Raw genomic sequence first — 17279 nt, forward strand, 5'->3', positions numbered from 1 at the left:
AGGAGAACATAACTGAGGGTTTGCAGGTGGAAGGAGCAGAACCACGGAAGGATCAGCTTCAGTTCTAGGGCGGTGAGTCAGCTCTCTCCATATCCACAAACACTCCCGGGCACCGGCTCTGTGTCCTGCCTTGGGACAGCTAGGAAGCAGCCCCACTCTCGGGGAGCTCCCAGCAACAGGTGACTCCAAAGGCACTAAAACTGGGTGGAAAGGACCCTAATAATGCCATAATTGCTGCCGTGTACTGAGCACTGAGTGGGTTCTGGGATGGCTGCCGAGTGCTTGAGCTTTTCTGTGTTATATGATTGGATCATCACAACCTGTTCATAGCTATGACCAGGCACCATCCTGTCCCCATTTTACAGAACAGGAAATTGAGGCACAGAGGGGATGACCTTCCCAGGGCCTTGATGCTGGTAAGCAGCGGAGGAGGCACCTGAGTTGAACCACCTGAGCTTAATCTTTAGTCTGAGGATGCTGCTGGGGCTGTAATGTGGCATCTTGGGCACAGTGACAGACCCAGAGGGCTGGTTTCTTAGGGGAGAAGGGCAGGTTTGGCTCCCAAGCTGCTTAGTAGAATGTCCTCTTTTGGGGGAACATCCTGGCCTGGCCTCTGGTGTGGAAGGAGCTTCTGGAAGCCGGATGTTATCTCTGGAGAAGGAGATAGGTTTCCCCTCTACACTGGGAAAACACAGGCTGTGTTCTCTGCCCATCCCGTGGGAAGGGAGAAGAAACTGACACCCTTCCAGAATTTTCTGACGTTCTTGCCTGCAAAGAAACTCTCCCTGCTGCTGACCACAGTGCCTGAACTTCCGTAATACTCACGTCGTTGCTTTCTTGTGGCAGGAGTTCCATAACAGCCTTGTGTACTATTTGGGTGGTGGAGGGGACGATAAGGCCAATGGTGGAAAGGAGCATTCTGGGTACTGGATGGGGGGGCAGGAGTCAAGGAGGAAGTTGGGGATGAGGGGTGGGGGCCCAGGGGACTTTGTGAGATGGCAGATTGGGAGCTAAAACCCGGCCAAGCATAGCCAGTGCGTGGGGTTTGTCTGCCCACATTATTTTCTTTGAGTCAAGAAATTTCTGCATAATATCAGTCGATGCATAAGAAATTTATGCATAATAGCATCAATTATCTGGGGCCAAGTGGGTCCCCACTCACACTCTAGTTTCTCACTTTATTTTTTAGTAGACCTCATTTCTCTGTTCCCCCTCGGAGCCGGCCTGGACACAAAGAAGCGAAGCTAAGGATGGACGTTCAGGCAGCCGCTGGCCGTCCCCACTGCTCTAGGACAACCTGAAATCAGGGAGACAGAAAACAGGACGTGGGGCTGGAGTGATGTGGCCCCGGGACACGCCGCCACCACCACCCCTGTCCCCCCAAGTGAGGGAACCGAGGGCCCAGAGAGAGGTCCTCACTGCTGCTTCCCCCATGCCTTGCCTTCCAGGTCATTCCTGCACCAGACAGCCCACCATGGCCTCAGACCACCAGACCCAAGCGGGCAAACCTCAGCCCCTCAACCCCAAGGTGGGTACCATGCAGGAGGAAGGGGTGACAAGCACGGTGCCTCTCCCAGACTCGGTTTCCCTCCTGTAAAGCGGGGTTGGTGTCTTCCTTTCTGGGGCTCCCCATCTCTGGGCCACAGTATCCCCAACTTGCACAGTGGAGGGGGTGCCAATTCAGAAGGCCCCTCCCCAGCCCACGACTAGCATCCTTCCGGCTTTGGAGACTTAATTTTCTCTGCCTTACCCTTTACCCCATTGCCCAGGGTGGGTCCCCAAAGCCGAGGCAGACCCTCAGTCCAGTCTGAGAGGGGGCTTGTGAATGGGAGGTGGGGTGGGAATCCTGACTCCACACCTGCTGTGTGACCTTGGCCAGTCACTTGACCTCTCTGAGCCTCGGGTCCCTCCTTCAAAAACTGGGGAGCGTTGGACTCATGGCATAAGGTAATTGTGAAGAGGCAAAGAAAACAGGCTCAGCCTAATGCTTGTCCACCTAACGCCAGCCTTCTTTGTTTTTTCCTCCTAAGGGCGGTGGGATCTTATCCCAATGTCAGGGGCTTGTCACACTGAATCTGCCCTCAAACTTCCACCAGCAGCAGTCCACCAGGCTGCCCTCCTGTTTCCCTCTGCCTCAGAGGCCCCAGGCATAGATTCCATCCTGGAGCTGCCTTTTTGTCTGATTTGGGCCCCCACCCCAGCTCACCCCAATTCTGTCCCTTAAGAGGCTTACTTTCTAGAAGAAAGACAATAAATAAACTACTAAATATATAACTTCAAGGAGTGAAAAGTGTTAGGAAGAAACAAGAGTGGGTTCTTTAGGGTCAGGGTGGACGAGGAACGTGTTAGCTAAGGTGGTCAGGGAGGACTTCTCCGAGGAGGTGACATTGAGCAGAGCCCCCGGTCAAGTGAGGAAGTAGTGAAAATTGGGGAGTGGGGGGTAGGGGAGAGCATTCTTGGCAAAGGGCACAGTGAGTGCAAAGGCCCAGGGGTTGGAGTGAGATGGGTGAGTCTGAGCAGCAAGAAGCCCAGTGCGATGTGGCTTGGAGCAGCGCTGTCCAGTCGATTTCAAATGGGAGCCACTTATGGACTTTAATGCTTCCTAGTAGCCATGTTAACAAAGTAAAAAGAAATGGGAAATTAATTTTCATATATTTAATTAAGCCCAATATATCCTAATGTACAGTCAGTAGAAAAATTGTTAGAGAACTATTTTACATTCTTTTTTTCATACTGTATCTTCAACATCTGATGTGTATTTGATACCCATAGCACATTTTTTTTTTTTTTTTTTTTGCGGTACGCGGGCCTCTCACTGCTGTGGCCTCTCCCGTTGCGGAGCACAGGCTCCGGACACGCAGGCTCAGCGGCCATGGCTTACGGGCCCAGCCGCTCCGCGGCATGTGGGATCCTCCCGGACCGGGGCACGAACCCGTGTCCCCTGCATCGGCAGGCGGACTCTCAACCACTGCGCCACCAGGAAAGCCCCATAGCACATTTTAAATCAGATTAGTTGCACATGTTCAATAGACATCTAGCAGTTGCTGAATTTGGACAGTGCAGGTTGAAAGGATTAGGTAATATGTAAATTTTTAGCATCCCTTTGTTGATACATACAACAGCAATAATAATACTGAACTCCTGGGCTCTGAGGCCTTTCAGATGCTTGGGGAGTCTGACCTGCCTTGCCCTCCTTGCCCCTGTAAACCATTGTCTCCCAGGCCAGTGTCATAATCCACTAGCCCCTGACTCCCAGGTTCTTGATTCTTCTCAATAAGCCTGCAGAAGAGGCATGATTCCCCATTTTACAGATGGGGCAGCTGAGGCTCAAAGCAATCACATGGCTTCCTCAGGTTGCACAGCTGGATGCAACAGAGGTGACATAGAAGCCTAGTTCTCCTGACTCATCTGTGGTCTTGTCGGTGATCATAAAGGCTGAACTGAGCCCATGGAATTTGACTCTGAACCTTGCTGGGCCTCCCTCCCCTGGCTTTGTCTGGCTAATCCCCGGTCTGGGAGAGAGGGGCGTGTTTACCCAGCCAGTGCTGACCACGTGGATTGTGCAGCTGCCCCTCCTGGAGGCCCACTTCCCTGAACCTCGCCCCGCTTCATCCAGAGGCAGTCCCCTGGGGCAAGTGTGGCTGGAAAACGTCTGCCCCCAAGTTCTGTCTGGAATCCTGAAAGGAGGCAGCTGCCCCCCTCCCCCACCTCTTAGCACTTGGCTGTGAGGCCGTGAGCAGCCCTTTCATTTTGCTGATCTTCACTTTTCCTGATGGAGATCCTGCCAGCTCTTCCCTGGGCTGCTGAGAGGCCGGTGAGGCACGGGGAGTGAAGTCCTCTTAAGAAGTATCCAGAGGGGGAGGAAAGCCTGCAAAACCTGTGGGGGCTTAAGAAAAGGGCACAGGTATGCGTAGTCTTATGGTGAAATGGGGGTGAAGGGTGGATATGGCCGCACTGGTCCAGCTCTAATGGGGGCAGGAGAAGCTTAAGCAGCATGGTCTAGCATCTTGCTACTCCTACTCTGGTCCACAGACCAGTGGTACCAAAATGCTGCTCTACAGGAAACAGCATCAGACAAGCTTGGGCTCTGATTTCAGCTCTGCCACTTATCCACTTGGGATCCTTAGCATGTCCCTTAATATAATTATGCCTCCCACACCCAGAGCAAATATGGTGTGCTAACCATTACGCTCCTCTGAGTCCTTCCAACAACCCCATGATGTAGGTTCTGTCTTTATTTCCCATTTTACAGACGGGGAAACCGAGCCTCAGACAGGTGAAATAGTGGCTCAAGGTCTCACAGCTGGTAACTGGAGCCAAGACTCTCAGACTTTATATTTGGTTCGTGATTCCCAAGTGTGGAACCCTTCAGCATCCCTCAAGGCTCTCTGAGTCCCCTCCCTACGCCCACTCACCCCCCCTGCCCTGTTCTCCCTCCTCCCCATCGTGACGGGGGTCTGACTCTCTCCTCCTTTTGCAGATCATCATCTTCGAGCAGGAAAACTTCCAGGGCCACTCACATGAGCTCAATGGGCCCTGCCCCAACCTGAAGGAGACCGGCGTGGAGAAGGCAGGCTCTGTCCTGGTACAGGCTGGACCGTAAGTACCTGGGGGGCCTCACTTAATCAGGGGTTGCCAGGGTGAGGCAGTCAGGCTGTGGAGCGAGCTGGAGGGATCTGCTCTCACTGAGCTCCTAGACTGTGCAATTAGGGGACCAGGATTTGGGGTCTTGGCAGCCTGTGGAGAGAGCTTGTGGTTTGAGGTCAGATAGAGCTGGGTTTCAAATCCTGGTTCCACCACTTCTGTGCTGTGTGACGTTGGACCAGGGACTTCTCTCTCTGAGCCTTGGTTTTCTCCTCTGTAGGATGAGGATACCCATGTCCTCCTGGGGATGATGGGATGGAGCTCATGTGAAAAGCCTGACACCAAGGTCATCCACTTCCTTGAGGCAGGGAGACAGACACAGTGACTCCTGTGGACCTTTTTAGAGCTGCCAATCTCTGGCTCTGGGAGTGTCCTCGCTCTCCTGGGAGGTTTAAAGCTGGATGTCCCAGCTCTGCAACCACCGCTCCCTTTCCAGGTCCTGGGGATACTTGGTTTTCGCAGATATGCTGACACACTGGGGGGCCAGCAGGCTTGGGACCCCTGGCCCAAGAGAGAAGGGGAGGTGATTGGTCAGGTCTGACTCTGCCGCACTCAGGTGACATAGTTGAGCACAGCCTGCAGGGGCCTCTCCTTGTGGTTCCCTGACTGTTCCTTCTCTCCAAGAGCCTCCGGAATCAGGGGTGGCCACCAGTGACCCCCAACAACAGGTCAGTGAGTCTAGTGTGGGTCCTGGATGACCCGCACCACACCTCAAGGTTCACCGGGAATTCTGCAGTGTGTGATGACCCTAACTGAATCAGAGTCTGCTGGTGTGGAGAACACAGCCAAAGGAATGGCCCTGCCATTCTTAGCTGATGCGCTCAGAGCATCAGTGAGAGCTTGCCTTCCTGGATGGCTGAAGTTTTGACAACTGAAGCACCACATCTGATTTTTCAGTTGTCTTTTTTTTCTTAGTATTTGGAGGGAAGAATTTCTCAAATAGACCTTACATTCCTCCTCTGCTTTCTTTAAAAAAATATAACTTTGAGGGCTTCCCTGGTGGCGCAGTGGTTGAGAGTCCTCCTGCCAATGCAGGGGACATGGGTTCGTGCCCCGGTCTGGGAAGATCCCACATGCCACGGAGCAGCTGGGCCCGTGAGCCATGGCCGCTGAGCCTGCGCGTCCAGAGCCTGTGCTCCGCAACGGGAGAGGCCACAACAGTGAGAGGCCTGCGTACCGCAAAAAACAAACAAACAAACAAACAAAATATATATGTAACTTTGATATTTTTATTAATTATTTATTGTTTAAAATTAAGGAGCAGCGGTTTAGTGCAAAAAAGCCATATGACCCTAATCTTACCACTCAGAGTAACCATTAAGATTTTCATATAAATTTATATTTTTCTCTGTATATATTTCATCAAATATATATTAGATATATACTTAATCAAAAGTCAGATCACAGGGGGCTTCCCTGGTGGCGCAGTGTCTGGTGGTCCGCCTGCCGATGCAGGGGACACGGGTTCGTGCCCCGGTCTGGGAAGATCCCACATGCCGTGGAGCAGCTGGGCCCGTGAGCCGTGGCCGCTGAGCCTGCGTGTCCGGAGCCTGTGCTCCACAACGGGAGAGGCCACAACAGTGAGAGGCCCACGTACCGCAAAAAAAAAAAAATAATAATAATAATAAAATTAAGGAGCAGTGGTTTAGTGCAAAAAACCATACGACTCTAATCTTACCACTCAGAGTAACCATTAAGCTTTTCATGTAAACTTATATTTTTCTTTCATCAAATATATATTAGATATATACTTAATCAGAAGTCAGATCATGCTTTACATACTGTTTTATAACTCATTTTGAAAACTTTTATCCCAAATTCTCTCCATGTCATTAAGTAACATTTTATGCCAATGCTTTTCAAAGAGTTTTTTGGAGGTAAATCTGTATCAGAATCACAGAAGGTGGGGAGGCTTTGAAGTGCAGATTCTTGGGTCACAGCCCTGCCCCAGTGAATCAAACTCTTGGGCCTGGAGCCCAGGAATCTGCATTTCACAAACCCACCACCTTGTGATATTTCTGCCCAGTTAAGTTTGAGAACCCGTGTCCTACTTCATTGTTTTTCATACCTTTGTAACATTTCATTACGGGATACGACATAATTTACTCAACCAGGCCCTGCCCGTTGGATGTGTAAGTTGTTCTGATTATTTGATATTATAAACAACACTGTGATGAACATCATTACCCATGTATGTGTGAGCTCTTTGACAACTGTTTTCTAAGGACACGTTGTCTAAAGCTGAATCGCCAGATCAAGAGGGCATCCTCTTCTAAAAGCAGCAAGAAACACCATCTCCCCTTCCGTTAAGGACTTAGATTACTGTTCCAAAGAGTTGTCACTGTGCCAGGCTGAACCGTCTGCCCCTGCGATGAACGCCCCAGAATGCCAGGCATCATGAAGTCGGTACCACCTTTTTCTTATTGTCCCCTTTCCTCTATGAGCCATGCCCCACCGGCAGGTAATCCTTCCCTTTAAGGATTTTCTCTTCTACTGTGGATCTAAGACTGTTAAAGTTTTGTGTAGCATAGGAGTCCAGAGACCACCATCAAGAACCAAAGAGGAAAGAGACCCAGAGAGAAGGGGTTGGTATGAGCAATGTACGTGAGCTTTAGATACAGGGCTGTTCTGCAGTCCGTTCTTAGTGGTAAAAGCTGATTGGACACATTTCTTCCCAACTCCATGTTCACTGATGTCACACTGAGAGCTTGACACTGGCCACGGTGGGAGTATTTACACCATGGAAATTAGCAAACGCTACAAACAGGATTTGTTTTGTTTTTCAGAGCTGGCTTTTAATTTACCAGCATACCATTGGCCTTGGGACATGGGTTCTATACATCTGTGTCTGTTGCTAGGCCATCTCTTAGGCTTCCTCCTTATTTCTTGGTTATGTTCCAGATGATTGAAGTCAGCACCGTGCTGGGTTCTGGATAACTGAGGTGATGCTGCTCTTGGATTTGCTGTGCTTGGATTTAAATGAGGCTGCTACTCATTTTGATGAGCTGGGCAACTGTGAGCTCTGGGGCCCAAACGAGTAGCCAGGGTCCCACCAGAGGAAGCCTGGAGTGAGCCTGACCTGCCCTCTCTCTCTCTCCATTGCAGCTGGGTGGGCTACGAGCAAGCCAACTGCAAAGGGGAGCAGTTTGTGTTTGAGAAGGGTGAGTACCCCCGCTGGGACTCATGGACCAGCAGTCGGAGGACAGACTCCCTCAGCTCCCTGAGGCCCATCAAAGTGGTAAGCCCCTGACCCTCATCTTCTTCCTCTCTTTGCCCCCTTGGAGCCAGCGGTCTGGGGACCAGGAAGGAGCCTTTATCTCTGGCATCGTGCCCCTTCTGACTGGCGGGAGACTTCCTGGCTGTGTGACCTCGCATAAGTCCCTTCACTTCCCTGAGCCTCAGTTTCCTCACCTGTAAGATGGGGATATGAGTATCTACTGTACTGAGATACCAGCAGGTTTAGCCTGAGAATTGCCACATCGTATGACTTCAGGGGCTTCATTCAAGATGCTCCAGGGGGCGCTGTTCACATTCTATTCTATGTGGATGGTGCTGTCCAGGGCTGTGTGATTTCTGTCACAAGGCAATCGTTCCATAAATGATTGCCACCATAAATATTCAAAGAAATTGTGGGTTTCGGGGTGGAGGAGAAGGCAGTTTAGCTCATGTTCACAACTCATGCCAGTGTAACCTTTCAGAGGTTCTCTGATCCTGATTACTAGTGTGTGAATTCTCTGGAGGGCAAAGGGCCCAGCGATGCTCAGTTATACTCCCAAACTTCCCCAGCCCAGTCTAGTTCTCCCCAGAACTAGATGGAAAACCAGAGAACATTGGACTTGGCATTCCACAGACCTGGGTTCCTCTGCTGGCTCTGGCACTTCTGGCTGTGTGACCTTGACCAAGTCACTTTACCTCTCTAAGCCTCAGTTTTCTTATCCACCAAACAGCATAAAAGTAGTTTAAAGGATGAAAGGAGATGACTAAGAAAAATGTTACAGGAACAGGAGGATGGGAAGATATGTGGAGATGAAGGAAAGCCAAAATATTTCAAGTGTCTACTAGGGGCACAATAAGCCTGTGTGTGTGTGTGTGTGTGTGCGTGTGTGCGCATCATGGCTGCCATTTATTTTTAAAAGGGGGAGTTGAGGCGTTGGGAGGTAAAATGCCATTTCAGAATCAAATAGTCCCCAAAGTGTCGAATCTGGAGCGTCTGTTACGTGAAAATAACCTAGTAGGATCTTAAGGAACAAACACTGTTGGATGCCGTTGCCATAGACACTCACGTGGTGGGGGCCTTGGGCCAGAGGGCTGCAGGTGGAGCCTGCTGGTCCCAACTCCAGGGCACCCTGGGCGCTCTCACCCACACTCGCTTTTCCCCCACTCCCTGTCCACAGGACAGCCAGGAGCATAAGATCATCCTCTATGAGAACCCCAACTTCACAGGGAAGAAGATGGAGGTGATAGACGATGATGTGCCCAGCTTTCACGCCCACGGCTACCAGGAGAAGGTGTCTTCTGTGCGGGTGCAGAGTGGCACGTGAGTGCACACCCAACCCTGGCTCGCCCCGCCCCAGGAGCCCAGACCCTGGGCTGCTAAGTCCTGCTCTGTCCTGAGCTCTGGGGATCTTATACATTCCTGACCTCAGTCTTCTCATTGGAAAATGGGCATTGAAATCATCAGCCTACGCATGGCTTTCAGCCCCTGAAGTTCCAGCCTGATCTGCCTTTTGGGCAACACCCTACCTCTGGAGGAGAGAAACCTTGGCCTTAACCTCAGCCCCAAAGAGCAGGACAGTAAATGGTGGGCAGAGGGGGGCAGGGTAAGGCAGAGGTGGGGAGGGTGTAGGGGTGAGCAGAAGCTGGGAATGAGTTGAGTGGTCTTAACAGAGATGGGAGAGGCAGGAAGTCCAGCCGGTGCTGGCCTTTGACTGCGTGAGTTCCTGAGATTGGAAACAGGAGGGATCCTTCTCCACCAAATTAAACTTCGGCACATAAACCTCAACCATCAGCATTGGGGAAATTCTCAATGTGAAAAAGTTGGATTCCATGGGGAGTCTGACGATGGGCTTTGGGCAGTGGCGTGCTGAAGCCGACTCGTACCAGCTTGCAAAAGCTGACTGTTAACTTTTCAGAATTTATGTGAGCTGGTTATTTAATCATTGGCAACTTGAAATGAGCCATCATGAAGTATTTACACCTCAGAAATTGGAAAATGTTACAAATCAAGACTTTTTTTTCCCCCCCAAGAGAGCTAGTTTACCAACACATACTGGCTTTCTGGGGCTTGTCAAACTCTTAGAGTGTGCAAAGTTCTGTATTCATGTTCCCCTCCATTTACTCGTTTATTCATTCATTGATTCAATTTGTCGAGTGACATCATATGCCAGGCACCATGTTAAGTCAACAGTAAGTCAAGGTAGGTTAAACAGACCTGGCCTCTGCCTTGTGTAGCTAGCAGTCTGGTTGGGGACAACTGTTAATAGTTTAGGAATCTGCACGAATCTGGCCTCCTTCCCTGAGGATGGCACTCTTGAGCTGAGATGTCAAGAAAGTAGGAATTATAGAGGTAAAGAGAAGGAAGGACATCCCAGACAGTGAGAACAGCACATGCAAAGGTCCTGTGGTGGGAGGAGCTTGGTGAGTCTGATGGGCTCTACAAGGGACGGAGTGGCTGTGCTGCAGAGATATAGGGGCCCAAGTCTGAGAAGCAGAGCTAGAGGTGTCCACAGGGGCTGGATGGGCAGGTCCATGTGGGCCAGGCCTGTGTGATGCTTTCTGGGGAGAAGACTGTAATGGTCATCAGGTACTCAGAGTGAGTGACCCCTAAATGGTGATGGCTTCAAAGGGTGGAGGGATCATGGAGGGCTCCTGGGACCTAGCCTGCTGTCCTTTGGCCTTGCCAGGGGTTGGGTTAAGAGGCCTGTCTTCTTCTAAGCTTAAGTGAGCTTGAGATCACCCCTTCCTCTGAACCCAGTGTCAGGCCTTCAGTTAAAAGTTGCTTCTGGAGACAGTGAGCTCCCTATCAAGGGAAGGAAGAAAGCAGAGGCTGGTCTCAGGAAGGGGGGGGGTGTTCCTGCTCAACACCCAGTTAGTGTGAAATGATTGGGAGGCCCCACCCTTCCTAGTGGCTAAACAATTCCCCCCCTCTCTCTCCATCTGCATCTCCTGTCTCCCTACGTCCCCTCTTCCCACCTCTGGCCCTGCAGGTGGGTCGGCTACCAGTACCCCGGCTACCGCGGGCTGCAGTACCTGCTGGAGAAGGGTGATTACAAGGACAGCGGCGACTTCGGGGCCCCCCAGCCCCAGGTGCAGTCCGTGCGCCGCATCCGTGACATGCAGTGGCACCAGCGAGGCACCTTCCACCCCTCCAACTAGTGCCCCCCATTTCCTCCTCCCCAGGGGCCTGGCCAGCTGCCCAGGATCCCAGCAGACATCCTGGCGAGTGAATAAAGTGTGACTTGCAACTTGTCCGCAGCAGTGTCTTTTATCCCCTGTGGGAGCCAGGGTGCTGCGTGTAGTGTGTGTGTGCGCGCGTGCACTTGTATGAAAGACAGAGACACAGAAAGACGAGAGAACCAGAAAATGACTGGGTGAGGGGTGGGCAACCTCTTCGAGAATTTTCAGCTCTGCTGCTGCTTAGCTGTGTGACCTTGGGCACATTGTCCAACCTCTCTGAGCCTCCACTTCTTCACCTGACTTACAACCCTCTTTACCCCATGAGCGGCTGGCTTGGCTGACCTCTCAGTCCTTCTTGTATGGTTGCTGAGCAGTCACTCAAGGGCATGTGATGGATGCTCCAGCCCTTAAAAATGTATCCACTGCCTGCCATCCCCACAGAATTGCCTTATCACCTTGAACCTGGGAGTTTTCTTAGATCTGCCCAGCAGAGCCCCAAACCCTGCAATCCCCACTCCATCCCAGAGAGAGGTCACAATGACCCTGTTTGTAGATTTGTGTGTTCCTTGGTTCCTTTGTTCACAACTTGATTGGGGTTGTCACTTAGCATAGCAACTGGGGGCTGGCTTCCTGCATCCGACTGGCCTGGATCCTAATGGCTGTTCTGGAGGCTTGGCCAGTGATGGGGCCTCAGAACCTTAATGCTTCCACTTGGAAAAATAGGGAAAAAATAGTGCCTCCGTAACAGGGTTACAGCAAGGACGACAAGAGATAGCCCAGGTGTTCTCTATATAAATGTTAATCACTGGTTGGTTTTCTGTAGTGCAAATATCCCCTCCCAGAGAGCAGCTTCTTTTTACTTTGTCTTTGGTATCTTTTGATGCAGTAGTTTTAAATTTTGATGTGGCCTAACATCAGTCTGTTCCTTTATGGTTTGTATCTGCCATGTCTTCTTTAAGAGATTCTTTCTCACCCCACTTCTCACAAATATGTTCTCCAGATTTTTTTTTTCCTAAAAGTTTTAAAGTTTTGCTTTTCCCACTTAAATTCTCAGTCCTCCTGGAGTTGATTTTTCTGTATAGTGTGTGCCAGGAACCTAATTTCTTTTTTGTCTTTTTTTCCACTTTGAACCACCGTCGTCCTGGGGTAATTTATTGAGAAATCCATTTCCCCCACTGTGGTGCGAAGTTACCTCTGTGTCCCATAGTAGTTTGACACATGTGTGGGGTCTGTTTATGGGCTCTTTTTTTTTTTTTTCTGTTCCTTTATTCTATCTGTGTATCTCTGTACTCTTACCATATTATGTTAATAGCCATTGCTGTGTAATAAATCTTGCAGTGCCCTAAATATTCTTCTTCAAGGACGTTTTAAATAGGCTTGCCCCTTTATATCTCCATATAAAATCATTTTCTCAAATCTAGAAAAATGGGAAACCCTATTGAATGAGCTAAAGAGATTACAATGATTACCATGAAGGTGGGAACTAATCAGCACTTAACAAATTTTTCCAGCTTTGATTTGTTCCTTCATTCTTCAACCAACACACACTGAGTACCTGTCTTGTTCCTGGAATGGGCAGAGTAGGAGATACAAAGCAGGTAAGACAAAGCCCCTGCCCCCAGGAAGCTTCTACTCTGGGGGGATGGTAATAGCTTAAGAGTAGAACCTTGATGATGATTATGAGTTGAATTATACCCCCCTCAAAATTCATATGTTGAAGTCCTAACCCCCAGTACCTCAGAATTTGACTTTATTTGGAAATAGGATCGTTGCTGAGTCAATCAGTTAAATTTATTTGAGGTCATACTGGAGTAGGGTGGGTCCCTAATTCAATATGATCGGTGCCCCTATGAAAAGGGGAAATGTGGAGACAGACACACACACAGGGAGAACACCACGTGAAGATGCAGGCAGAGATCAGAGTGATGCAGCAGATGCCATGAAACACCAAAGATTGCCAGGAAACCACCAGAAGCCAAGAGTCATGGAACAGATTCTCCCTCATATACCCCCAGAAGGAGTCAACCCAGCTGACACCTTGACCTTGGACTGCTAGCATACAGAATCATAAGAGAATAAATTCCCATTGTTTACGCCATTCTGCTTGTGGTGTTTTGTTCTGGCAGCCCTAGGACACTAATACAGAGATGGTAAGATGAAGGGGCCAGCGACACCAAGGGAAGACAGGAGTTACTGCCTAGGACATCAGGACAGACTTCCCCCAAAGTGGGAGTGTTCAAAGAGGAGCTGGCACTTTCCAGGTGAATCTTGGGGAGAACAATCTTGGTGAAGGGAACAGAGCATGCAAACTTAGGGGAGCAAGAAAGAGGAGGGTATGTTCTAGTATTTCAGGTACAGCATGTACTTCGGGGCCTGGAAGCTTCAGAGGGTTTGCTAAGCACAAGGTCCCGAGAGATTGGAGAAGGATGGTGATGATGATGATGGTGGTGGTGATGATGATGATGACAATGGTGGTGTTAATAATGGTGAAGGTGATGGTGATGATGATGACGGTGATGGTCTTGTTGATAACGATGATGACGATGTGTGTTTGTGGTACTGGCACCAAGAGAGTTTCCAGTGATCTATTTGAACATATCAAACTCCCCCAAACTTAGTGGTAAAACTACAGCCATCATTTATTTGGATAACACACATGTAATCTGGGCAGGACCCAGTGGGGACAGCTCATCTCCAAACGGAGTCATCTAGGGTGGCTTGAAGGCTGGGGTGAGTCACATGGCTGGGCGTTGTACTGGCTGTTGGCTGGGACCTCAGCTATGGCTCTCAGATCAGACACCCCAACACGTGGACGCCCCGTGCAGCTGCTTGCCTCTCCCACAGCCCGGTGGCTGGGTTCTCAGAGCAAGTGTCCCAAGAGAAAGGTGAAAGCTGCCTGGTATTTTAATGACTTAGCCTTAGAAGTCACATGGCATCACTTCCTCCCTGCTCCATTGGCGGGGGGGGGGGGGTCCCTTAGTGGACCCAGGTGCAAGGGGAGGAGACAAAATCCCCACCAGGCAACAAGAGGGAGGTCAACGTATGGGACGAGGTATGTTATGGTGTTTGTCTTTACCAAATGCAATCTGGCCGTTGGGGAAGGGAGGCACCAGGAACGGGCTTTCACAAGGCAGGGAAGAGGGCTGGGTTCACACGGCCAGGACACACTCTGTCTCTCAGAACTCATTCTGCTCAGTGAAAGAACTGGCTGGACATGACAGCGGGTTGGGGTCCCTGCCCCTCCCCCTACATCTCTCTGTGTTTCTTATTTGTGTGTGTGTGTTTCTCTGTCTCTCTCCCTTTATCTCTCCCTATCTTCTGTCTCTCTTGGGACCTGTCTTTATTTCTGCCGGTATCTCTGTCTCTTTCTCCATCTTTCTGTCTCTATTTAACTCTCCCTCTGCCTCTCCATCTCTGCTTTTCTCTCTTTATCTCTAGATCCCCATTAATTCCCTATCTTTCCCCTTCATCTTACTCTCTCCCTCTCTAGGTGTCATGTGTGGGCTGCCCCCCTCTCCCCGCCCCCCCAGCGTGGGCTGCTCTCTTTTTTCTCTGGCCTCCACAGGGCCCGCCCAGCCCCCTGCTTCCCGCCCTCCAGGAGCCATTCCCGCTTTCAGCCACCAGGTGTCAGCAAAGCCCCATCCTCAGGGCTCCTGCCGGCAGGGCCCTGATTGGTCGCAGCCACAGCCGGGCAGCCACAGCCGGGCAGCCACAGGTTGTTGCAGGTCCGGTGATTTCCTCACTCTGACCTACAGCAGCCCGTGGATTGCCTCCATTTTGCAGATGAGCAACTGAGCTTCACAGAGTGCGGAATGACTTGCCCAAGGCCACGCTGGGAGAAAGTGGAAAAGCTGAGGTCGGAGCCCAGGGTTTTCTATCCAAGCCGCGGTCATCAGCCTCTCTGGCTGCCCTTGAATCCCCACACTCCAAACCCTCCACCACCCACTCTGGGGGCCCCTTTCCCGGCTGCCCGTGCTCGCTGTGCAGCGCTGCGCCCATTCTGGTCTCTCTCTGATGCTGGGCGGGTGGAAGGTCAGGGGATGCCCTTTGACGCTTCCAGTCCTGGAGATGCTGGTGGGCGGAGTGCCCTAACCCTGGCTTTAAAAATAAGGAGCCTAAAATAGTCCTTCCTGCGCCTTCTCCTCGCTGGGGACTTTGATGCTGGCTGGCTGGGCTGGGCTGCCGGGTCCCAGTGTCCTGTGTCTCCTCTGGACAGGCTCTGCAGGGAATATGGGCTGGAAGACAGTCCTGCCTCAGAGCCACTGTCCAACACAGCCGCATGCTCCCCTCTTGAGGACGGAGTTGATTGGTGGTGGACTTGGGCACCAGGAAGCTTTGGCAGAGCTGCCCTGAAGGAGATGCTTGAAAGGGAACAGGTATGTGATTTCCCTGTGTTGGTCTCCTGAATTTCCATCACCCTTTGACCTCTTGAATTTCTGTTAAATCCACCCACTTCTCACCCACCCCTCATCCAGGCCTGCATCCTCTCCTGTTCACACAATCCCAACACCTCCTCACAGGTCCCTCTGCACTCCCTCTGCCCCTACCGTCCCTTCTCCACACAGCAGTCAGAGGGAATCTTCTCAGAATGCAAATCCAATCATGACACCCTCCTGCTTAAACCTGCCATGGCTCCCCATCACCCTTGGGATAAAGACCCTAATCATCAACTCACAAGACCTTTGAGGGCTAGTCCTGGCCTTGTCTCTCCAGCCTCCTACTACATAAATACACTTTTTCCCCCATCCCTTGTACTCATCAAGTCACAGGGCTTCCCAGTTTGCCTAATTAGCCCTCAGGCAGCCTTCAGATCTCAGCCCAGTGGTTTCCCTGTCTTCACAGGTGAGGCCAATCCCCTGATGACACGATTTTCTGCTCTGCTCACCTGTCTTCTGAAGGCCTAAGCACACATGTGGTTGTACATTTCTTGGTCTGTTTCCTTAATTCATTTCCATTCCCTCCTAGACTGAAGTCTCTATGAGGGCAGGGACAAGGTCTAATTTTGCATTCTATGTATCCAAGAGCCCACACGTAGTTGAGGCTTGACAGATATTGAATGAATGAATGAACGGGTGGATGGTCCAACCCAGAGGTCAGCGGTGACTGATAGGACAACCTCCTTAGAATCAGTCCTGTCCAGGTAAAGACTCTCTGTCTAAGGACGAACAGGCAGCAGTGTGGAAAGCTCCTTTTACTGCCTGGGCTTGTGTGGATCCCTCCTCCCCCTTCTCCTTGAATTGGTGACCATCCCCCATGAGTCCTTCCAGAGCGCAGACTCCGGAACCCATCACAGGGCAAGATGTGAACCCTGACGCTTCACAGCTGTGTGGCCTTAACCAATTGAGCTGTAACATTCTCATCTGAAAACAGGGTGCGTGAGGCTTATTCAGCGTCAGGTCCTTCCAAGTGACGAGTCCAGAGCCCGGTGCCTAGCTGCTCAGGAACAAAGGTAACTTTTCTCTTTTAAACTCCCAAGGCTGGGGCTTCCCTGGTGGCGCAGTGGTTGAGAGTCCGCCTGTCGATGCAGGGGACGTGGGTTCGTGCCCCGGTCCGGGAAGATCCCACATGCCGCGGAGCGGCTGGGCCCCGTGAGCCATGGCCACTGAGCCTGCGCGTCCGGAGCCTGTACTCCGCAACAGGAGAGGCCACAACAGTGAGAGGCCCGCGTACCGCAAAAAACAAAAAACTTTCAGTGCTTCCTCCTACCCCGGTGCCATCCCAGGCGTCTCGGTCTAGAGAGTATAAGGAAAAGTATCCAATCAATGCCTTCAGTCTAGGACAGGGCTCTTCACCTCGGCTCTCCTGATAGGTTGTGGGTCCCAGGACTGACTGTCCTGTGCATTGTGAGATGTGTAGCAGCATTGCTGGTCTCTGTCCGCTAGATGTCAGTAACACCCTCGAGTTGTAACTCCAAACAGCCAGATAGCTCCTGGGGGCGAAATCACCCCAGGCTGAGAACTAGGGATTCTAGAATTAGGGACTCATTCTGGGGGAGGGGGGTAAGTATAATTTTAAAGATGATAGTGGATGGGGGTCACAAAGGGAAGGACTTGGGGCAGGGCTGCAGACAAGGAGAAGAGCCATTAGGACAAATTGTGACGGTAGGTGTTTTCTCCGTGCCACACGAGATAGATTCAGATAAACTGTCAAAAGCTGGAAAGGGGCCAAGTCTCCCACCTCACAGATGGGAAAACTGAGGTCCGGAGGCAAGGGCTTTGTTACTGGCAAGCAGAGAGGCT

The 17279-nt window shown here is 51.0% G+C and overlaps 1 protein-coding gene across 1 annotated transcript; it reads left to right on the plus strand.

Annotated features, from left to right (window-relative positions):
• Nucleotides 1-1474: 1474 nt before the first annotated feature.
• On the plus strand, nt 1475-11019 carry CRYBB2 (crystallin beta B2; the record flags this gene model as incomplete). The annotated part of the gene is made up of 5 exons (XM_081252606.1): nt 1475-1528; nt 4481-4599; nt 7750-7882; nt 9039-9181; nt 10851-11019. 5 exons carry the CDS (start codon nt 1475-1477, stop codon nt 11017-11019), a joined length of 618 nt encoding a protein of 205 aa, XP_081108732.1.
• Between the last annotated feature and the right edge of the window lie 6260 nt (nt 11020-17279).

This window comes from Mesoplodon bidens (genome assembly GCF_964165515.1).
Source record: "Mesoplodon bidens genome assembly, chromosome: 13".
NCBI classification, from domain to species: Eukaryota; Metazoa; Chordata; class Mammalia; order Artiodactyla; family Ziphiidae; genus Mesoplodon; species Mesoplodon bidens.